The sequence below is a fragment of the Rhinoraja longicauda genome, chromosome 12, assembly GCF_053455715.1.
Source record: "Rhinoraja longicauda isolate Sanriku21f chromosome 12, sRhiLon1.1, whole genome shotgun sequence".
Taxonomy (NCBI): domain Eukaryota; kingdom Metazoa; phylum Chordata; class Chondrichthyes; order Rajiformes; family Arhynchobatidae; genus Rhinoraja; species Rhinoraja longicauda.
Window position 1 is genome coordinate 13,763,186 of NC_135964.1, and position 23,774 is coordinate 13,786,959.

The window sequence follows — 23,774 nt, forward strand, 5'->3', positions numbered from 1 at the left end:
TCAAATACAACACTTTAACTTTGGTATTCACCTCCCCTCTCACACCGGTCACCATTGGCCCTGACCTTACTCTCTTATCCCATCTTGAACTTTCCTTCCCATTTATTTGAGAGTCTTTTGCAAATTTTCCTGTATTTGCTTCCCCTTTAACTCCATCTTTATACTCCCAATTTGTCAACCCCTCCCCCCCACTACATGGTTTAAAGCCACACGTGTAGCACTAGCAAACCTGCCTGCCAGAATGTTGGTCCCCCTGCTGGTAAGGTGTAACCCGTCCCTTTTGTACAGGTCACCCCTACCCCAGAAGAGATCCCAGTGGTCTAGAAATCTAAATCCCTGACGTTTTGGGTGGAGACCCTTCTTCAGATACAGAACCAATACAGGTGCATGGTTCCTTGAAGGTCGAGTCACAGGTGGACCGAGATGGTTACGAGGATGTTGCCAGGACCAGAGGGTAGATAAGGTGGTCAAAAAAGCTTTTGGCATTTTGGCCTTCATCAGTCAGAGTATTGAGAATAGAAGTTGGGAGGTCATGTTGCGATTGTATATGACGTTAGTGAGACCGCATTTAGAATATTGTGTTCAGTTCTGGGCACCACGTTATAGGAAAGATATTGTCAAGCTTGAAAGGGTTCAGAAAAGATTTACGAGGATGTTGCCAGGACAAGAGGGTGTGAGTTATACCCTCTTAAACTGCAGTTTCTGAACTAGGATTAAGGACGCGATAAGGATCTTAGAAAGCAAACGTCCAAATCAGATAGAGCCATTGCTGTTTTTTGTGACTATGCGGTGACTAAACAAGCTGTAAACTAGATTGATGTACAGCAGGCAGTAGCAACGTGTGAACCATTATATGCTTCCTAGTAAAGTGCCACAAAGGCAGAGCTTGCCTCACAGTGCCAGAGATCCTGACCTCGGGTGCTGTCTGTGCGGAGTTTGCACTTTCTTCCCATGACCAGTATCTGCAGTTCCTTGTATCTCCTCTAGACTGTGGTAGGTCTGCGTGCTTGTGTCAATAATGTAATTAAATAAACTATATAATATTTTAGGCGACCTTTCACCATTCCAGCATCTGCAGTTCCTTGTGTACGTGCACCATAATGTACCTGGATTGTAACATTGACCTTGAGGGAAAGCCTCCTGTGTTGGGCAGCCCGATCTCTTGAGGCCGCATGTGTCTGCCACTGAGTGATGAACAGCAGATGGCTGTGTCAGTTTGTTATTGTCTTCTGAAGAGTAAAAAGGTAGAATTAGTTATCCAAAAAATTAGACTAAATACCTGCACCTCACCATTTGACTGTGGTAATTCTGTGTGATCTTGCTAGTAATATGGTTAAATAAACGATGAAATATTTTAGTTTACGTTTCATGATGTGACCCTTCTCCACACTGAAGAATATCCTGACCTGAAACGTTATCTGTTCCTACCCTCCACAGATGCCGCCTGACCCACTGAGTTACTCCAGCACGACGTGTTTTATGCAAGATTCCAGCAAGTGCAGCTCCTTGTGCGTGCACCATAATGTACCTGGATTGATATACTGACCTTGAGGGAAAGCCTCCTGTGTTGGACAGCCTGAGCTCTTGAGGCTGCATGTGTTCGTCATTGAGTAATGAGCGGGAGCTGACTGTGTCAGTCTGTTATTGTCTTCTGAAGAGTAGAAAATTAGAATTAGTTATCTGAGAAATTAGACTGATTAACGTCACATCAGTCAGTTTGCACGTGTGAATGCTTGTGTAAAAAAACTCACCCCTTCTCTTTTCCTTGAATCAAACCTGCTCAATGTTTACACTGATCCTTTAACGGGCCATATCAATAAGCAATTGGGGAGCCACACCTCCTACCACAATTGCCCCTGTCCTGCCCACAACTGCCCCTGTCCTGCCCACAACTGCCCCATGTCCCAGCTGTGTGATTGCCGGACTTCCTGCTTCATTGAAGGTCCTCTCCGTAGCAACCTCCACGGCCTGTGAATGTTGACTTCCCAACACTGGTGCAGCCCCGACACCATTCTTGACCCTTGCACCAGTCTTTACCCTTGCACCAGTCTTGACCTTTGCACCCGTCTTAATCTTGCTTGTTTCAGTAGCAAATGAGCAGCAGAATTTTTGGGTGATAAGACTTTTTGTTTTTCGGTCGGGTGCTCCATTAAATCATCGGCTTTAATCAGTTATCAGTGCGGCTGCCACTTGTTTTCCCTTATCAATTGATTCTTTCCTGTTTCCAATTATAATCAGGTTGGACTTGAATTTAAAAGAGAGTTAGATAGAGCTCCAAGGGATATGGGGAGAAGGCAGGCACAGGTTACTGATTGTAGATGATCAGCCATGATCACAATAAATGGCGGTGTTGGCTCAAAGGGCCAAATGACCTCCTCCTGCACCTATTTTCTACGTTTCTACGTTTCTATACCCAAATTTTGACTTTCCCTGATATTGTTTAGGCCAAATTTGCAGCATTCACAGATGCTGCCTGACCGCTGAACAGAGGAACATTTAGAAAGGTAAAAGAAATACACTGGGATCATTGAATCGTACATGTTCTCATCAACACTCTGGTAGATTCACAAATAATTACAAAATAACTCACATTTTAAGTAATAACCCCCTCTGCCCCTCTCTGTTTCCCATACCCATCATCTTGATTTGTGCATATTTCTCCCACCATCTTGCACCCCACACCCGTCACCTTGCTCCTTTTTGCTTCTTTCCACACACAGCAGTCCCCCATTTCCCTTTTATCCCCTCTTGTCTTTCCCCCACTCTACCACCCCCTTCCACCCATATCACTCCCTCCACCTTCACATTTCACTTATTTTCTCTTCTTATCTGACACCCTTTTGTCTCCGTTTGACCTCCAGCCTTTGTCACCTACTCCACCCATCTGCCAATCCTCCCCCTCATCTGTATCCACCTATCACTTGCCAGGTTCTGTCCCACCCCCACTTTTCTGTTCCAGCTTTCTCCCCGCATCTCTATCAGTTTGAAATGTCGCGTGTCCGATTCCTCCACAGATGCCGCCTGACAAGCTGAGTTCCTCCAGCACTGTGTTTCGCTCAAGATTCTTGCATCTGCAGTTCCTTGTGCCTACAACATAGTTACCCTGTCTGGAGTACAGTTGTTGAGAGACAATCGCCTGTTGAGTGGGGCCATCTTTTCTTTTGAAGCTGCAAGTGCCTGTCCCCATTCCATGAGCTGGCATTGGATCTGCTAGGCTGTGAGCAACATCTATTCAAATAAAATTACACAATATGACCAGGGCAAAGCATCCGTTATTCCATGTTCACAACTTGTAGGAGTAGAGTTAGGCCATTCGGCCCATCGAGTCTACTCCGCCATTCAATCATGGCTGATCTCTGCCTCCTAATCCCATTTTCCTACCTTCTCCCCATAACCCTTGACACCTGTTCTAATCAGGAATTTGTCTATCTCTGCCTTAAAAATATCCACTGACTTGGTCTCCACAGCCCTCTGTGGCAATGAGTTCCACAGATTAACTACCCTCTGACTAAAAAAGTTCCCCCTCACTTTCTTTCTAAAGGAGCGCCCTTTAATTCTGAGGCTATGACCTCTAGTCTTAGATTCTCCCACCAGTGGTAACATCCTTTACACATCCTCTCGATCTATGCCTTTCATTATTCTGTAAGTTTCAATGAGGTCCCCCCTCAACCTTCTGAACTCCAGCGAGTACAGGCCCAGTGCTGTCAAACGCTCATCATATGCTAACCCACTCATTCCAGGGATCATTCTTGTAAACCTGCTCTGAACCCTCTCCAGAGCCAGCACATCCTTCCTCAGATATGGGGCCCAAATTTGTTCACAGTACTCCAAATGCAGCTTTCCCAGCGCCTTATAGAGCCTTAGCATTACATCTCTGTTTTTGTATTCCAGTCCTTTTGATATAAATGCGACCATTGAATTTGCCTTCCTTACTGCCGATTCGACTTGCAAATTAACTTTCTGGGAGTCCTTCACCAGCAAAAGCACAAGTAGCTGGAGTAACTCAGTGAGTCAGGCAGTATGGATAGATTATGTATAAGAAAATAACTGCAGATGCTGGTACAAATCGATTTATTCACAAAATGCTGGAGTAACTCAGCAGGTCAGGCAGCATCTCGGGAGAGAAGGAATGGGTGACGTTTCGGGTCGAGACCCTTCTTCAGACTGATGTCATGGGGGCGGGACAAAGGAAGGATATAGGTAGAGACAGGAAGATAGAGGGAGATCTGGGAAGGAGGAGGGGAAGGGAGGGACAGAGGAACTATCTAAAGTTGGAGAAGTCGATGTTCATACCACTGGGCTGCAAACTGCCCAAGCGAAATATGAGGTGCTGTTCCTCCAATTTCCGGTGGGCCTCACTATGGCACTGGAGGAGGCCCATGACAGAAAGGTCAGACTGGGAATGGGAGGGGGAGTTGAAGTGCTCGGCCACCGGGAGATCAGTTTGGTTAATGCGGACCTGCGCTTGGTTTCGCCGATGTAAATAAGTTGACATCTAGAGCAGCGGATGCAATAGATGAGGTTGGAGGAGGTGCAGGTGAACCTTTGTCTCACCTGGAAAGACAGTTTGGGTCCTTGGATGGAGTTGAGGGGGGAGGTAAAGAGACAGGTGTTGCATCTCGTGCGGTTGCAGGGGAAAGTGCCCGGGGTTGGCGTGGTTTGGGTAGGAAGGAACGAGTGGACCATGGAGTTACGGAGGGAACGGTCTCTGCGGAACGCAGAGAGGGGAGGGGATGGGAAGACATGGCCAGTGGTGGGGTCCCGTTGTAGGTGACGGAAATGTTGGTGGATGATATGTTGGATCTGCTGGCTGGTGGGGTGGAAGGTGAGAACGAGGGGGATTCTGTCCTTGTTGCGAATAAATGGATAGATTATGTTTCAGGAGGACATGGATAGATGATGTTTCAGATCAGGACCCGTCCTCAGATTGAAGAAGGTCCCAACCCAAAATGTCACCTATCTCCTCCACGACTGCTACCTGACCTGCTGAATTACTCCAGCACTTTGTGTTTTTTTTTGTAAACTAGCATCTGCAGTTCCCCGTGTCTCCCCTCTGTACTCAATGTCCTGACTGAAGGCCAGTGTGGCAAGAGGCTTCTTCACCACCCTGGTGATAATTTTTTCATTTGTTGCTTATGTATTCATTCTTTTAATATTTCTCAATGAGGTTAAACTAATATTTTGCCTCCACATTGTAGCCACAAATAAACTGGTCTTGATACTGTTTGCCAAAGCTGGTGGTTCCATTCTGGAGGTGTGCAATAAGCAGTGGCAGTGCCAATGATGCCCAAAAATCAGACTGGGGCAATACATTGGTCAATTGTCAAAATAAATTTGATCTAAAAGCCTGCCACTGATCAATGAATGATTGAATACAGAATGTTCAGTGCTCTGGAATGTAGAATATTATATCTCTGGATTTACTGTAAGCTGCACCACTGACATTTACAGCCCTTCCCTTTTTTCACCATTGGCCCAGCATCGTTTAGTTTAGGGTAGACACTAAATGCTGTAGTAACTCAGTGGGTCAGGCAGCATCTCTGGAGAGAAGGCATTTCGGGTTGAGACTGTTCTTCAGACTGATTAGTTTGAAGAAGGGTCTCAACCCGAAACGTCACCCATTTCTTCTCTCCAGGATGCTGCCTCTATCCCGGTGAGTTACTCCAGCATTTTGTGTCTCCCTTTGATTTAAACCAGCATCTGCAGTTCCTTCCTACACATCAAGTATAGTTGAGGTTAGTTTGGAGATACAGCACGGAAACTGGCCTTTGGCCCACCGAGTCCACGCCGACCAGTGATCCCAATGTACATCCCAATGTACTAATGCTATCCTACACACTCGGGACAATTTACAATGTTACCGCAGACAATTAACCTACAAACCTGTACGTCTTTGGAGCGTGGAAGGAAAACGGAGCACCCAGAGAAAACCCACACAGGTCATGGGGGAATGAACAAACTCCGTAGTGACAGCACCCGTGGTCAGGATTGAACCTGGGTCTCTGGCGCTGTAAGGTAGCAGCTCTACCGCTGCGCCACCATGAGTTGTCAAGTCTGGACTATTTACACACATCAAGGTTTAGATGAGCCATTGAACATTTTGCAGATTTACCTTGGTGGATTCCTATTTTGCAGCAACATGGAGAACATTTTTAGAAATTAAAATAGAAATGCAGGAACAAAACATAAAATGAAGTCTGCATGAAAGGACTGATCCAGTCCAGTGGCCTTGATATCCACCATCATGAAATATTTTGAGAGGCTAGTTATGGAACACATTAAATTCAATCTACCCGGCAGCCTTGACCCACTGCAGTTCGCCTACCGCCACAACAGATTTACGGACGATGCCATTGCCCTGGCCCCACACTTATCCCTTGGACATCTGGAGAAGAGACACCTATGTCAGACTCCTATTCATAGACTACAGCTCTGCCTTTAATACCATTATCCAAGCTATCCAAGCTATCCAAGCTCATCACCAACTCACGGGACTTAGAGTCACCACTCATGACTGCAACTGGATCCCCGACTTCCTGACCAACAGACCCCAATCAGTGAGGATCATCCTCTACGATAATCCTCAACACTGGTGCTCCGCAAGGATGCGTTCTCAGCCCCCTTCTTTACTCCTTGTTCACCCACGACTGTGCAGCCATGTACAAATCTAATTCAATTTACAAATTCGCAGACGGCACCACCATTGTGGGCCGGATATCAAATAATGATGAGATGGCGTACAGGAAGGAGATTGAGAACCCTGTGTCCTGGTGTCGAGACAACAACCTTTCTCTCAATGTCAGCAAGACAAAGGAGATAGTGATGGACTTGAGGAAGTGAAGCGGTGCACTAACCCCAGTGTGCATTGACGGTGCCGAAGTAGAGATGGTTGAAAACTTCAAATTCCTAGGAGTCAATATCACCAACAACTTCTCCTGGACCACCCATAGTGAAGCAACGACCAAGAAGGCACATCAACGCCTCGAGTTCCTTAGAAGGCTTCGGAATTTCGGCATATCCCCTACAACTATCACCAACTTCTACAGATTCACCATAGAAAGCATTTTATCAGGATGCATCATAGCTTGGTTTGGGAACAGCTCCATCCAAAACCACAAGAAATTGCAGCAAATTGTGGACGCAGCCCAGACCATCACACAAACCAACCTCCCTTCCATTGATTCCATTTATACCTCACGCTGCCTCGGCAAGGCCAGCAGCATAATCAAGGACGAGTCGCACCCTGGCCACTCCCTCTTCTCCCCTCTCCCATCAGGCAAAAGCTATAGAAGTGTGAATGGCTCGATTGTAATCATGTATTATCTTTCTGCTGACTGATTAGCACGCGTTTTCATCGTACCACGGTACATATGAAAATAAACTAAACTGAACTGATTGAGATCACGTACATTCTCTGTAGTCTCATCAACAGCTAGGCAGATTCACGAGCATTTAGTTATCATCACTGGCTTTGTCCATCCATCTGTCAATAACCCCTCCTGCCACACCTGTATCCACCTATCACTTGCCAGGCTTTGTTCCCCCTCCACCTCTACTTTCAGCTTTCTCCCCCCACTCCAATTAGTCTGAAGAAGGGTCCCGACCTGAAACATGGTCTATCCATTCCCTCCTGAGATGCTGCTTGACCTGCTGAGTTCCTCCAGCACTTTGTGTTTTGCTCATGATTCCAGCATCTGCAGTTCCTGTGTCTACAAATGAGCTTACCTGGATTGTGATCCTGAGAGTGAGAGATCACTGCCTGTAGTGCTGAGCTTTCTCTTCTTTTGAGGGGGCAGGTGCCGGAATCCATCCCGGGAGCTGGAGCTGGGCCCTTAGTAATATCTGTTAACAAAAAGTTATTTATGATTCGTAGCTAATTTTATTTTTTATAAACACTTTAGGAAGTCAAACGTAAGGAGAAAGTAAATAGCAAAATTCTAAATAGCATTGATGAACAGAGGGATCTTGGGGTCCAAGACCAGAGGGTGGCACGGTGGCGCAGTGATAGAGCTACTGCCCTACAGCACCAGAGACCCGTGTTTGATCCCTACTACGGGTGTTTGTCTGTATGGAGCTTGTACGTTCTCCCCGTAACCTGTGTGGGTTTTCTCCGAGATCATGGGTTTCCTCCCACACTCCAAAGATGTACAGGCTTATAGGTTAATTGGCTTGGTATGGATGTAAAAATAATTGTACCTAGTGTGTGTAAGGTAATGTGTTAATGTGCTGGTCAGTGTGGACTCGGTGGGCCGAAGGGCCTGTTTCTGCGCTGGATCTCTAAACTAAACTAAACTAAACTAAACCTCTCCAAAAGTGGCAACACAAGTCGATAGAGTAGTAAAGAAGGCAACTGGTATGCTTGCCTTCATAAGTCGGGGTATTGAGTAGAAGAGTCAGGGAGCTATGATGTACCTTTAGAAAACTTTGGTTAGACTGCCTTTTGAAAATTGTGCGCAGTTCTGGTCATCCCATTACAGGAGGATATGGAGATTTTGGAGAGGGTGCAGAAGAGGTTTACCGGAATGTTGCCTGCATTAAAGGGTATTAGCGCTGGTTCAGATTGGACAAACTTGGAATGTTTTCCCTGAAACGTCAGAAGGTGGAATATTTTAAAGGAGATACACGGGGCAAATTAATTCTACACAATGGGTGCCTTGCGTGCTCTGCCAGTGGTGATGTGGAGGCAGATACGATAGGGGGATTGAAACTTTTAGATAGGCACATGGATATGCAAGGAATGGAGGGATATGAATCACATGCACACTTAGGATATTAAGGATCTCGATCTTGGCATCATATCCGGCACAGACAAAGTGGGCCAAAGGGCCTGCTCCTGTGCTGTCCTGTTTGGTGTTGATTCAATGTATTTAAATAGGAGTAATTGCCATTAATAAATGAATGATTTCCAAAATAATGTCCTATCTATCGAAAACTAAATCTTCTGAGCTATTGTAAGCAACACCATTTGTAAATGCTTCGTATTTTTCTTCTTTTCTCATCAATGCTTCTGCTTTCACATCAAAGGTTAATCGAGCCAGTCTATAATTTCAATATTTTATTTAGGCGGATGCCTTTTTCGACCAACATGGGGATCATTCTAAACTTAAAGTCAGAGTGCTGTATTCATAAGCATTTTCATTAATGACATGGGTAGATGCATAAATAGGTTACATTAGAGTTTACCTGTATTGGGGTATGGAAACGGAGAGGTCACCTCCTGATGTGTGGGGCTGCCTCTTCTTTTGAGGGGGCAGGTGTCTGGGTCCATTCCATGGGCCTGTGTTGGCTTTGCTGGGCTGTTATCAACATCTGATAGAATAAATTGGTGATATTAATGTGTCAGCTTACAGAGATGAAGAAACAAAGAACTGCAGATGCTGCTTTATTCCAAAGATAGACATAAAGTACTGGAGTAACTCAGCAGGTCAGGCAGCATCTCTGGAGAAAAAGGATAGGTGATCTTTTGGATCGGGTCCCTTCATTAAGGCACAGGTGAATATTTATTTGGAAACTATATTTTCACTTTCCTTTATTCAAAGCCAATTATCTTTACACAAATCATGAGAGGCTTCTGTGGTTCACTATTTTTGTTTTGGTGTAGGTACAATATTTTTTTGATAAATAAATTAATTGCTCCCTTTAATTGCTGGAAGCGTGCACCAGCAGACTCAAGAACACCTCTTCCCGTCTGTATCAGGCTTCAGCATGGATCTTCCCAAAGTTAGGGATTCACCTCTACCCCACTGCGGACATTGGACTTTGGTCTCGGGAACTGATGCGCTACAATGCTGAGAACTATATTCTGCACTCTGTATCTCCCCCTTTGCTTTACCTATTGTACTTGAGTTTGACTTGACTGTATTTATGTTAGTATTATCTGATCTGATTGTATCGCATGCAAGACAAAGCTTTTCAATGTACCTCAGTATATGTGACAATAATAAACCTACCTATTTTCCAGTATCAATAAATTAATTTCAATGATCAAATAGTGTAAATGTCCTTCCAGTTGTTCAGAAAAGTGTATAGAATTAGTTCCTCCCTCTCAGCAACTTATTTCCTTGAAGAATGCTATCTAAATATGGATTTGAACAACACTCGTATAGTCTGTTACTCCTACATCTCCAAGATACAGGTGTACAGGTTAGGTCACAGGACTGTCAACCAGAATTCTGTACCATGCATCAAAAGATACGTATCTGCATCAAATTTTAATATAAAGTGGGCAAATAAACCTGGAATTTTAAATAAAAGCTCGTCTTAGTAGTGGCGAAACAGCAGGACAATTAAGAGTCCAATATGAATGATTCCTATCTCACTCAGCAGTTTAGGGTCATGTAGGATAAAGACCATTTTTTCCTCCCTTTCCCCTCCCCTGTCCACCCACCTGGAATTGCACCCATTTCTCCCCTTCCCACTCCCCTTCACAATTTGCACCTCTTCTATCCTTACCTCACATCTTTTATCATTTCCACACTGGCCATTGTCCAACCATCAACCAAAACCACCCCTCACCTGTATTCACCTATCAATTGCCAGACTTTGTATTGTCTCCACTTCTCTTCAGGCTTTCTCCCTTCTCCTCACCACCAGAATTAGTCTGAACAAGAGACCTGACCTGAAACAACACCTATCTATGTTCTCCAGAGATGCTGCCTGACGTGCTAAGTTACTCCAGGACTGTGATCTCATAGTTTACCTGTATTGGGGTATGGAAACTGAGAGGTCATTTCCTGATGTGTGGGGCTGCCTCTTCTTTTGAGGGGGCAGGTGTCTGACTCCGTTCCATGGGCTGGGATTGGCTTTGTTGGGCTGTTGGCAACATCTGATGGAATAAGTTAATGATATTAATGTCAACTTACACGGATGAACATTTCCTTGGAAACATTTCACTGTCTTTTCAAAGCCAATTATCATTGCACAGATCACGAGAGGTTCCTGTGAATCAGACTTGTTGCTATTTTTGTTTTGGTGCCTCCTCGAACCTTTTATCATTAAAGTGCCTTTCAGGTGCGATATTTTTTTGGTAGAAAGAATTACTTGAGAATGGTAACAACAGACTCAGGAACAGCTTCTTCCCCTCAGTTGTCACACTTCTGAAAGGCCCTTCCATAAGCTTGGGTACTGTCTGATTCACCACCACCCCATTGTGGAAATTGGACTTTGTGGAACTATATTCTGCACTTTGGATCTTCCCTTTACTCTACCTATTAGACTTAAGTTTGACATGATTCTATTTATATATATATATATTTAAAAAGCGCCACAATTTTAGCACCACCTTAACCACCTTTGTCTTGTGCTTCAAGCGGTTCTATTTTAATTTTTTTTCACTTTTTAAACTTTAAAAATACCTTTTCCACCTGCCGTCCCCGTCAGCCGTGCATGACGTCACAATCGAAACCCAACGGGTCCACGTGTTTGACATCACAATGGGAACCCAACGTGTCCCCGCCTGCGCAGTTGGGGCCCATTGATCTGATACTTACCTAAGATGGCCGTCAGATCTGCGCGTGCGCTGAACAAACAGGTCCGTGCCTGCGTAGTTGGGACCCGTTGATCTAATACATATGTAAGATGGCAGCCGGATCCGCACGTGCTCAGTTGGTGAAGGTTTGCCGCTCGGAGGGGGGGGCAGGCCCGAGTGACGGGAGTGGCAGCCAATGAAGGGTGGGGGGGGGGTGACAAGAACGTCAGGGGAGGGGGGGGAGGAGAAAGGGGGGTGAGGATGGGGAGGAGAGGAGGGAGAGATGGAGTGGGTGAGTTGGGGGGGAAGGGAAAGGGTCATGGAGTGGGTGAGGGAGGGAGGGGGAGGGAGGAGGGGGGATGGAGTGAGTGAGTTGGGGGTGAAGGAGGGGGTGATGGAGTGGGTGAGGGGGAGGGAGGATGGAATGGGTGAGGGGGGATGGAGTGGCTGAGGGAGGAGGGGGGGTGGAGTGTGTGAGTTTGGGGAGGGAGGGGGGGGTGGATTGGGTGAGGGAGGGGGGAGGGAGGGAGGGGGAATGGAGTGGTTGAGTGGGGGGGATGGAGTGAGCGAGTGCGGGGTGGGGGTGGGGAAGGAGGGGGATATTCATTGAGATTAATTTTTTATTCTAAAACAAACCCTAACCCTGACCCTCACCCTAACCCGTGATTTTCATTGAGATTAATTTTATTTTTAAAATAAATTAAAAATTGATCTAACACTTATGTTTTCATTAATAACTGAAATTGTCTTTAGGTTATTTTAAAGAACAAATGCAATTTTCCCATGTCACAATGGGAACCCAATGAGGAATGGGCCCAACGGGTCCACTTGGCCCAGTGTATAATATTATCTGATCAGATTGGAAAGCATTCAAAACAAAGCTTTTCACTGTACCTCGGTATATGTGACAATAATAAGCCAACTTATTTTTCAGTATTGATAAATTAATTTTAATGATCTGACAGTGAAATCTCCTCCCAGTTGTTCAGAAAAGTGCACAAAACTACATCCCACCCATCATCAACATATTTCCTTGAAGAATGCAATTTAGATGTAGATTTGAGCAACTCTCATTATAGTTTATTACTCCTACTCCTCCCAGGTTTGCAGTCTGAAGAAGGGTCCTGACCTGAAACATCACCCATCCTTTTTCTCCGGAGATACTGCCTGAGCCGCTGAGTTACTCCAGCACTTTGTACCTGTCCATGTACTCCAGAGATACTGCCTGACCTGCTGAGTTACTCCAGCACTTAATATCTGTCCATGTTCTCCAGAGATACTGCCCGAGCCGCTGAGTTACACCAGCACTTTGTGTCTATCTCCAAGGTAGTGTTACTGGGCTGACAACCAGAATTCTGAATCACTGATTCAAAGATATGTAACAGCATCAAACTTTAAAATAAAGTGAGCAGATCAATCTGGAATTTTAAATAAAAGCTCGTCTCAGTAGCTGCAAAACTGTTAAGAGTCCAAACACTGGAGTTAAATGGGATTACTGTGGTTAGGGTGAGCAGCTTTAAATACCTGGGAGTCCACATCACAGAGGATCTGACATGGACAACACACATTGCCGTACTGGTGAGTAAGGCAAGGCAGTGCCTTTACCACCTCAGACAGTTGAGGAAATTTAGAGTCTCTCAGTGCTTCTACTCTGGGGCTGTAGAAAGCATCTTGTCCGGGAACATCACAATCTGGTTTGGGAACAGCTCTGCCCAGGACAGGAAGGCTCTGCAGAGAGTAGTGCGTTCGGCTGAACGCACTATGGGAACTACACTCGCCCCCCTGCAGGACCTATACATCAGGAGGTGTTGATCCAGAGCCAGCAACATTATGGGGAACCCCTACCACCCCAGCAATGGACTGTTCCAGCTGCTACAGTCAGGCAAACGCCTCCGCTGTCACGCTGTGAAAACAGAGAGGATGAGACGGAGTTTCTTCCCACAGGCCATCAGGACTGTTAACTCTCATATCACCAGGGACTAATTTAATTTACTGTATTAATTTATTTTTTGTGTTAATTTTTTTTTTTCTATTCTGTTTTGCAGTTTAGCACAATCCACAGGCATTGCCACTTTCATTTCACTGCACATCTTGTATATGTATGTGACAAATAAACGACTTGACTTGACTTGATCTCCTCAGTTTAGGTTCAAATAGGGCAAAGACCATAAATATCAGATTTCTCCTTTGATAATTCTTGTGGATATCAGAAGGTTGACCGTAAACATTCAGGTTCTGTTGAATTAATATTCATTTGCTCCATAAACAGTCATAATTCTGATATCTTCACTTCAGACTGATCGCAGAGTAAATATTCTTCTCTACATTCACCATAAACTGATCAATCCTGGTCTTGCTGGTTATGTCAGCAGTTCCATTCAGAACTAAACTAGACTCAAATAATTTACCTGCAGTGAAACTTTGGTACTGAGAACCCACGGTCTCTTGAGGTAGGTTGTCTCTTCTTTTGAGACTCCAGGTACCTGCCTCTGCATCATCGGGTGTTTGGTAGAGTGATCTGATTGTAGTACCTGATGAAGTTAAATTAGCACTGCTTATTGAGAGAAGAAGCTAGTATTGAACCTACCCATCTATTTGAAACAATGAGCAGTTATTTTAAAATCACATTTTCCTTTCACACTTCTTGCAAGAGAACCATCTTGCATACGATCCATATCCAGGGAAATCTTACCGTACATGAGTACAATCATACAAAATGGACCAAGGAAGATTAAATAAAAAAAGATCAAAGCAATCGTTGAAAAACCTTTGCTCCACTTGCCCCCCACCTTTTCTCAGATTGCATTGAACGGTATCCATGTTTGCCTCTTTATCTTCTTTCTTATATATGACATTTAGTCACAGACCTCAGTGTTTAAACACTCCTCCCCCAGATCTTCATTTGACTTTTTAGGACAGATTTCATGTAATTTCTCCTTTCCTCTTTAAAAGTACCATGATCTTAAAGAATTTCTACTATTTGGTAGATTTAGGAAAACAGCTCACTGATTAACTGATTTTTCTCTGAAATTATTGCTTAATTGTGATTTGATTAACTCTCACTATACTCTACTTTACATCATCTCAAATATGTTTCTGTTAATTGACATGGACAAGTCACACCTTTCTCTTAAAACTAACGTGGAAAATGAAGGTCAATATTTTGCAAGTTACAGTCTCTTAATAAATATATACCGTAACGTGTGTGTGTGTGTACAATAACTTTTATTCAGAAACAAAACAACCATACAAAAAGGTAACACAATCAAAACCGCCTTTGTGGCACTTTACAAAACGACAGTCACCAATTATAAAATAACAACATCATCGTCAGTATTACGCTCGACCTCCTGCGGTGACCAGCGTTCACGGAAGGCTTCCAAAGTCCCCGTGGACACCGCATGTTCCCTCTCCAGGGACACGCGGGCACAGACGTAGGCCTGGATGAGGGGCAGGCAGCCTACCCCGGTGTGGGGCAGGCAGCCTACCCCAGCGTCGACTACCCGCTGCATAGACCCGCGAATGGCCATCTTGGCCAGACCCAGGAGCAAACCGACAGGGAGACCCCACCCTCCCTCCTGACCCTCCACCCTCTGTATCAGGTGCCCAAATATCAGGAGCGTGGGGTTAAAATGTAGCCAAAACTTGAGGAGCAGCCCCTTCAGATATCAAACAGGGGCTGCAACCTCTCACATTCCATGTACCGTGAGAGTTTAGTTTACTGCTCAGCAGATTTTGTTGACATTGCCCTGATTTTGGCAGTCATACTTGGTTTTAAGTCCTGTCTTGGGGTCACGTTGTGGGATTATCTTTAGAAACGGAGTGGGAAGAAACAAGAAATACATGACAAGTTGCACGAGGACAGCGAGCATAAGAGGGATGTGGTGGAAGGGGTATTGCACAAAAGGCCTTAGGCACTACAGATATTCAGGTAATAATATGTCCATATAAACTGTCAGGGAGAAATACATGATGTGCCTTCACTTTGGAAAGGATTTAATCAGTGAGCTAAGTCTTGGGCTGCAGCCCCCACATGTTTTACTCTGGGTCATCGGGTAGCTTGTCATGATCTCCAAGGCTTTAACTCCTGCTGATGTATCTCACAGTGCAGTCAGTCATTGTGAAGAGAAGGTCACTGTGACCTTCTATGCTAGGCAGAACATTTGCATTTCATTCTCCAGTCCCCTTCTTAATTTTAATAGGACGCTCCTGATGAATCTTTTTCTTCATTCAGTCCCTTTTAAAGTTGGTTCACTTGTACCACTAATTTTTCTGCAACCATTGCTTTGACCTTTTTAATCTTCCTTGATCCATCTTGGATGACTGTACTCATGTACGGTAAGAATTACCTGGATATGGATAGCATGCACTTCTTAAATTTTAATTTAAAGGCAGGCCAGTGGCACAGCTGGTAGAGCTGCTGTCTCATAGCGCTTAAGACCCAGGATCGATCACGATGTTGGATACCGTCTGCGTGGAGTTTGCACGTTCTTCCTGTGACCACGTGGGATTCTACGATGCCAGAGACGTGCGGGTTTGTAGGTGAATTGGCCCTCTGTAAATTACTCCTAGTGTGTAGGGAGTGGATGCGAAAGTGGGATAACATAGGCCTCGAACTGAATAGACAATAGACAATAGACAATAGGTGCAGGAGTAGGCCATTCAGCCCTTCGAGCCAGCACCGCCATTCAATGCGATCATGGCTGATCACTCTCAATCAGTACCCCGTTTCTGCCTTCTCCCCATACCCCCTCACTCCGCTATCCTTAAGAGCTCTATCCAGCTCTCTCTTGAAAGCATCCAACGAACTGGCCTCCACTGCCTTCTGAGGCAGAGAATTCCACACCTTCACCATTCTCTGACTGAAAAAGTTCTTCCTCATCTCCGTTCTAAATGGACTACCCCTTATTCTTAAACTGTGGCCCCTTGTTCTGGACTCCCCCAACATTGGGAACATGTTTCCTGCCTCTAATGTGTCCAATCCCCTAATTATCTTATATGTTTCAATAAGATCCCCCCTCATCCTTCTAAATTCCAGTGTATACAAGCCTAATTGCTCCAGCCTTTCAACATACGACAGTCCCGCCATTCCGGTAATTAACCTAGTGAACCTACGCTGCACGCCCTCAATAGCAAGAATATCCTTCCTCAAATTTGGAGACCAAAACTGCACACAGTACTCCAGGTGCGGTCTCACCAGGGCCCGGTACAACTGTAGAAGGACCTCTTTGCTCCTATACTCAACTCCTCTTGTTATGAAGGCCAACATTCCATTGGCTTTCTTCACTGCCTGCTGTACCTGCATGCTTCCTTTCAGTGACTGATGCACTAGGACACCCAGATCTCGTTGAACATCCCCTCTTCCTAACTTGACACCATTCAGATAATAATCTGCCTTTCTATTCTTACTTCCAAAGTGAATAACCTCACACTTATCTACATTAAACTGCATCTGCCATGTATCCGCCCACTCACACAACCTGTCCAAGTCACCCTGCAGCCTTATTGCATCTTCCTCACAATTCACACTACCCCCCAGCTTAGTATCATCTGCAAATTTGCTAATGGTACTTTTAATCCCTTCATCTAAGTCATTAATGTATATCGTAAATAGCTGGGGTCCCAGCACCGAACCTTGCGGTACCCCACTGGTCACTGCCTGCCATTCCGAAAGGGACCCATTTATCCCCACTCTTTGCTTTCTGTCTGTCAACCAATTTTCTATCCATGTCAGTACCCTACCCCCAATACCATGTGCTCTAATTTTGCCCACTAATCTCCTATGTGGGACCTTGTCGAAGGCTTTCTGAAAGTCGAGGTACACCACATCCACTGACTCTCCCCTGTCAATTTTCCTAGTTACATCCTCAAAAAATTCCAGTAGATTTGTCAAGCATGATTTCCCCTTCGTAAATCCATGCTGACTTGGAATGATCCTGTTACTGCTATCCAAATGCTCAGCAATTTCGTCTTTTATAATTGACTCCAGCATCTTCCCCACCACTGATGTCAGACTAACTGGTCTATAATTACCCGTTTTCTCTCTCCCTCCTTTCTTAAAAAGTGGGATAACATTTGCTATCCTCCAATCCACAGGAACTGATCCTGAATCTATAGAACATTGAAAAATGATCTCCAATGCTTCCACTATTTCTAGAGCCACCTCCTTAAGTACCCTGGGATGCAGACCGTCAGGCCCTAGGGATTTATCAGCCTTCAGTCCCATCAGTCTACCCAAAACCATTTCCTGCCTAATGTGGATTTCCTTCAGTTCCTCCATCACCCTAGGTTCTCCGGCCCCTAGAACATTTGGGAGATTGTGTGTATCTTCCTCAGTAAACACAGATCCAAAGTAACGGTTTAACTCGTCTGCCATTTCTTTGTTCCCCATAATAAATTCCCCTGCTTCTGTCTTCAAGGGACCCACATTTGCCTTGACTATTTTTTTCCTCTTCACGTACCTAAAAAAACTTTTGCTATCCTCCTTTATATTATTGGCTAGTTTTCCCTCGTACCTCATCTTTTCTCCCCGTATTGCCTTTTTAGTTAACTTTTGTTGCTCTTTAAAAGAGTCCCAATCCTCTGTCTTCCCACTCTTCTTTGCTATGTTATACTTCCTCTCCTTAATTTTTATGCTGTCCTTGACTTCCCTCGTCAGCCACAGGTGTCTCTTACTCCCCTTAGAGTCTTTCCGCCTCTTTGGGATAAATTGATCCTGCAACCTCTGCATTATTCCCAGGAATACCTGCCATTGCTGTTCTACCGTCTTCCTTGCTAGGGCCTCCTTCCAGTCAATTTTGGCCAGCTCCTGCCTCATGCCTCTGTAATCCCCTTTGCTATACTGTATAAACCATATAACCATATAACAACTACAGCACGGAAACAGGCCCGTTCGGCCCTACCAGTCCACGCCGACCACTCTCTCTGACCTAGTCTCATCTACCTGCTCTCAGACCATAACCCTCTAATCCCCTCTTATCCATATACCTATCCAATTTACTCTTAAATAATAAAATCGAGCCTGCCTCCACCACTTCCACCGGAAGCCCATTCCATACAGCCACCACCCTCTGAGTAAAAAAGTTACCCCTCATGTTACCCCTAAACTTTTGTCCCTCAATTCTGAAGCTATGTCCCCTTGTTGGAATCTTCCCCACTCTCAAAGGGAAAAGCCTACCCACGTCAACTCTGTCCGTCCCTCTTAAAATTTTAAAAACCTCTATCAAGTCCCCCCTCAACCTTCTACGCTCCAAAGAATAAAGACCCAACCTGTTCAACCTCTCTCTGTAGCTTAAGTGCTGAAACCCAGGCAACATTCTAGTAAATCTCCTCTGTACCCTCTCCATTTTGTCGACATCCTTCCTATAATTTGGCGACCAGAACTGCACACCATACTCCAGATTCGGCCTCACCAATGCCCTGTACAATTTTAACATTACATCCCAACTTCTATATTCGATGCTCTGATTTATAAAGGCAAGCATACCAAACGCCTTCTTCACCACCCTATCCACATGAGATTCCACCTTCAGGGAACAATGCAGTTATTCCCAGATCCCTCTGTTCCACTGCATTCCTCAATTCCCTACCATTTACCCTGTACGTCTTATTTTGATTTGTCCTACCAAAATGCAGCACCTCACACTTATCAGCATTAAACTCCATCTGCCATCTTTCAGCCCACCCTTCCAAAAGGCCCAAATCTCTCTGTAGACTTTGAAACTCTACTTCATTATTAACTACACCACCTATCTTAGTATCATCTGCATATTTACTAATCCAATTTGCCACACCATCATCCAGATCATTAATGTAAATGACAAACAACAGTGGACCCAACACAGATCCTTGGGGTACTCCACTAGACACTGGCCTCCAACCTGACATACAATTGTCAACCATTACCCTCTGGTATCTCCCATTCAGCCATTGTTGAATCCATCTTGCAACCTCACTATTAATACCGAACGATTTAACCTTCTTAATCAACCTTCCATGTGGAACCTTGTCAAACGCCTTACTGAAGTCCATATAGACAACATCCACAGCCTTGCCCTTATCAATTTCCCTGGTAACCTCTTCAAAAAATTCAAGAAGATTAGTCAAACATGACCTTCCAGGCACAAATCCATGTTGACTGTTTCTAATCAGGCCTTGTTTATCCAAATAATTATATATATTGTCCCTAAGTATCTTTTCCATTAATTTTCCCACCACAGACGTCAAACTAACAGGTCTATAATTGCTAGGTTTACTTTTAGAACCTTTTTTAAACAAAGGCACAACATGCGCAATGCGCCAATCTTCCGGCACCATCCCCGTTTCTAATGATGTTTGAAATATTTCTGTCATAGCCCCTGCTATTTCTGCACTAACTTCCCTCAATGTCCTAGGGAATATCCTATCAGGACCTGGAGACTTATCCACTTTTATATTTTTCAAAAGTGTCCGTACCTCCTCTTCTTTAATCCTCTTCACTACTCTACTTGTTTCGCTTACCTCACATAATTCAATATCCTTCTCCTCGGTGAATACCGAAGAAAATTAATTGTTTAATATCTCCCCCATTTCTTCCGGCTCAGCACATAGCTGTCCACTCTGACTCTCTAATGGACCAATTTTATCCCTCGCTATGCTTTTGCTATTGACATATCTGTAGAACCCCTTGGGGTTTACTTTTACATTACTTGCCAAAGCAGCCTCATATCTTTTTTTCGCTTTTCTAATTTCCTTCTTAAGATTCCTTTTACATTCTTTATATTCCTCAAGAACCTCATTTACTCCCTGCCGCTTATATTTATTGTATATCTCCCTCTTTTTCCGAACCGTGTCCAATTTCCCTGGAAAACCACGGCTCTTTCAAATTATTATTCTTTCCTTTCCACCGAACAGGGACATAAAGACTCTGTACTCTCAAAATTTCACCTTTAAATATCCTCCATTTCTCTATTATATCCTTTTCATAAAACAAAAAGTCCCATTTCACTCCTTTTAAATCCTTTCTCATCTCCTCAAAATTAACCTTTCTCCAATCCAAAATCTCAACCCTTGGTCCAGATTTGACCTTCTCCATAATTATATTGAAACTAATGGCATTGTGATCACTAGACCCCAAGTGCTCCTCAACACATACCTCCGTCACCTGACCCGTCGCATTTCCCAACAGGAGCCCCTTCTCTGGTAGGTACCTCTACGTATTGCTGCAAAAAACTATCCTGCACACATTTTACAAACTCCAAACCATCCAGTCCTTTAACAGAATGTGATTCCCAGTCTATGAATGGAAAATTGAAATCACCCACAATCACTACTCTGTGCTTACTACTAATATCTGCTATCTCCTTACATATTTGACACTTAATACTGACACTTCCGATTTTCCCTTCTGCCTTTCCATTTGCAGAGTAAAACTTATCATGTTGTGATCACTGCCTCCTAATGGTTCTTTTACCTCTAGTCCCCTTATCAGATCAGGATCATTACACAACACTAAATCCAGAATTGCCTTCTCCCTGGTAGGCTCCAGTACAAGCTGTTCTAAGAATCCATCTCGAAGGCACTCCACAAACTCTCTTTCCTGGGGTCCATTTCCAACCTGATTTTCCCAGTCTACCTGCATGTTGAAATCTCCCATAACCACCGTAGCATTACATTTGTGACACGCCAATTTTATCTCCTGATTCAACTTGCACCCTATGTTGAGGCTACTGTTTGGGGGCCTATAGATAACTCCCATTAGGGTCTTTTTACCCTTACAATTCCTCATTTCTATCCATATTGATTCAACATCTCCTGATTCTATGTCACCCCTTGCAAGGGAATGAATATCATTCCTTACCAGCAGAGCAACCCCACCCCCTCTGCCCACCTGTCTGTCTTTTCTATACGTTGTGTACCCCTGAATATTCAGTTCCCAGCCCTGGTCCTCTTGTAGCCATGTCTCAGTGATCCCTACAACATCATACTTGCCCATGACTAACTGAGCCTCAAGCTCATCCACTTTATTTTTTATACTACGCGCATTTAAGTACAACACTTTAACTTCTGTATTTACCTCCCCTCTCACATCGGTCACAAATGGCCCTGCCCTTAATCTCTTTTCCCCTCTAGAACTTCTGTTCCCATTCTTCCGAGAGACTTCTGCAATATCTCCTGTATTCCCTTTAACCTCATCTTCATATTCCCAATTTGTTAACCCCTCCCCCCCACTACTTAGTTTAAAGCCACAGGTGTCGCACTAGCAAACCTGCCTGCCAGAATGTTTGTCCCCCTGCTGTTAAGATGTAACCCGTCCCTTTTGTACAAGTCACCCCTAGCCCAGAAGAGATCCCAGTGGTCCAGAAATCTAAATCCCTGCTCTCTGCACCAGCCCCTCAGCCATAAAGCCATGAATGGGTGATTGAAGGTCAGCGTGGAGAGATAACAATAAGCCAATACTCACCCACTTGTGAATCAGGGTGACTTGATGAACTTGGAGCTGTCATCATCTGATATGGTGAATAATTCATACCAGGCTCCTGCACAAAATCAAGTTTCAGATCAACATTTTTGTTTTTATATAGGTTTTGTATATATTTGTTTCATATATATATGTTATATATAGCAGGTACTATCACAATGTCCAAGAAACCTTTGGACAGGTACATGGATAGGACAGGTTTAGAGGGATAGGGGCTAAACACAAGCAGGTTGGACAAGCATGGATGGGACATGTTGGTCGGCTTGGGCAAGTTGGGCCGAAGGGCCCTTTTCCATGCTGTACGACTCCATGACTATGTCAACTTGTATACTGCGCAATACAACATAATTTAAATATAATCATTGTGTGTGATGCTACACTAAAAGTATGCAATTTACTTTTTAAAGCCTTCCCCTATTTTGTAAGAGAATAAAAGATCAGAGATTAGGGTGCATTGAGTAGAACACGGAATAGGGAGACCAGAGATGCCTTCAATGTTAGGCTCAATTAGGGTTTTATTTCTATCAAATGGGGGAGGGGTGAAGGGGATGGGGGAGGAGGTCGGGGGAGGGGGAGGTGGAGGGGGAGGGGTGAAGGGGAGGAGGGGTGCTGCATCAATGCAGGAGAGGTTTGAACCCAACTTTGGTCTAGTTGAATCTTACAATTGGAGATAAATTACATTTTTCTAAACTAATAGGCAGTCTCAAGATCTGATTTTCTTGAGTATTATTGGCTCGGAAATCTGAACAAACCATTCGTCTCTTTTCTGTAAGTGCCAAGGACCTTATTCCTATTTCTATCATAAGAAATTACAGGGTATTTTTATTTTGTGCTTTTCCAATATGGTTACTGGTACGTTCTTTATTGGAAATATGATTGCTTCTCAGGTTCTATAAATGGGGTACAAAACAAGTTTCTACTGTGCCACTTCATCTGGAGAGGATGTTTCCTCTAGGGAGAGCGCCTAGGGCCAGAGGTCATAACCTCAGAAAAAAAAGGACCTTCCTTTAGGAAGGAGAGGAGGAGGAATTTCTTTAGTCAGAGGGATACAGAGCAGAAACAGGCCCTTTCGGCCCACTGGGTCTGCATCAACCAGCGATCCCCATATATTAACACTATCCTATATCCACGAGGGACATTTTTTACATTTACCAAACCAATCAACCTACATACCTGTACATCTTTGGAGTGTGGGAGGAAACCGAAGATCTCGGAGAAAACCCACGCAGGTCACGGGGAGAACGTACAAATTCCGTACAGACAGCACCCGTAGTTGGGATTGAACCCGGGTCTCTGGCGCTGCGAGCGCTGTAAGGCAGCAACTCTACCGCTGCATCACCGTGCCGAATGGTGGAGTAGACTTCATGGGTCGTATGGCCTAATTCTGCTCCTAACACTAATGAACTTATGAACATAGTAGATTTTTGCTTTGGTATATGTGCATGGAAACCTATACCAAAAATTATTCTCCTTGATTCCTGCTCTGATAACCAACAAGCAATATCCCAATGCTGCCCGCAGTGTAGGGTAGCACAGTGGCACAGCTAGTACAGGTGCTTCTTCGTCGCACCAATGCGGTAGGTTGATTGGCCTCTGCAAACTGCCACTAATGTCTGGGTGAGTGGTAGAATCTGGACGGGGTTAAAGAGGGACATAATCAAGTCAAAACCCTTGCCCACCTCTATCCCATTGCGGGCGTTAGACTTTGTCTATGGAACTAATGTGCTACAATGCTGAGATCTATAAGTGGCACTCTGTATTGTGTTTGGGTTTTACCTGATTGTACCTATGTATGGTATGTCTGATCTGTTGGGATAGCATGCAAAACAAAGCTTTTCACTCTACCGT

The 23,774-nt window shown here is 44.4% G+C and overlaps 1 protein-coding gene across 10 annotated transcripts in view; it reads right to left on the reverse strand.

The window, feature by feature from the left end:
• Positions 1 to 23,774, reverse strand: part of LOC144598733 (sperm-associated antigen 17-like) — a 134,003-nt gene that overhangs the window by 13,292 nt on the left and 96,937 nt on the right. For 7 of the 10 annotated variants that reach the window (XM_078409083.1, XM_078409091.1, XM_078409085.1 and 4 more), the window contains 8 exons: positions 21,909 to 21,984; positions 13,876 to 13,998; positions 10,700 to 10,825; positions 9,184 to 9,309; positions 7,726 to 7,842; positions 3,103 to 3,228; positions 1,547 to 1,651; positions 1,107 to 1,229 (listed from right to left, as the gene is read on the reverse strand). In XM_078409083.1, the coding sequence (XP_078265209.1) occupies positions 1,107 to 1,229; positions 1,547 to 1,651; positions 3,103 to 3,228; positions 7,726 to 7,842; positions 9,184 to 9,309; positions 10,700 to 10,825; positions 13,876 to 13,998; positions 21,909 to 21,984 (922 nt within the window). The remainder of the gene's footprint in view (positions 1 to 1,106; positions 1,230 to 1,546; positions 1,652 to 3,102; positions 3,229 to 7,725; positions 7,843 to 9,183; positions 9,310 to 10,699; positions 10,826 to 13,875; positions 13,999 to 21,908; positions 21,985 to 23,774) is intronic. The other 3 variants (XM_078409084.1, XM_078409087.1, XM_078409088.1) reach the window with 3 other exon arrangements.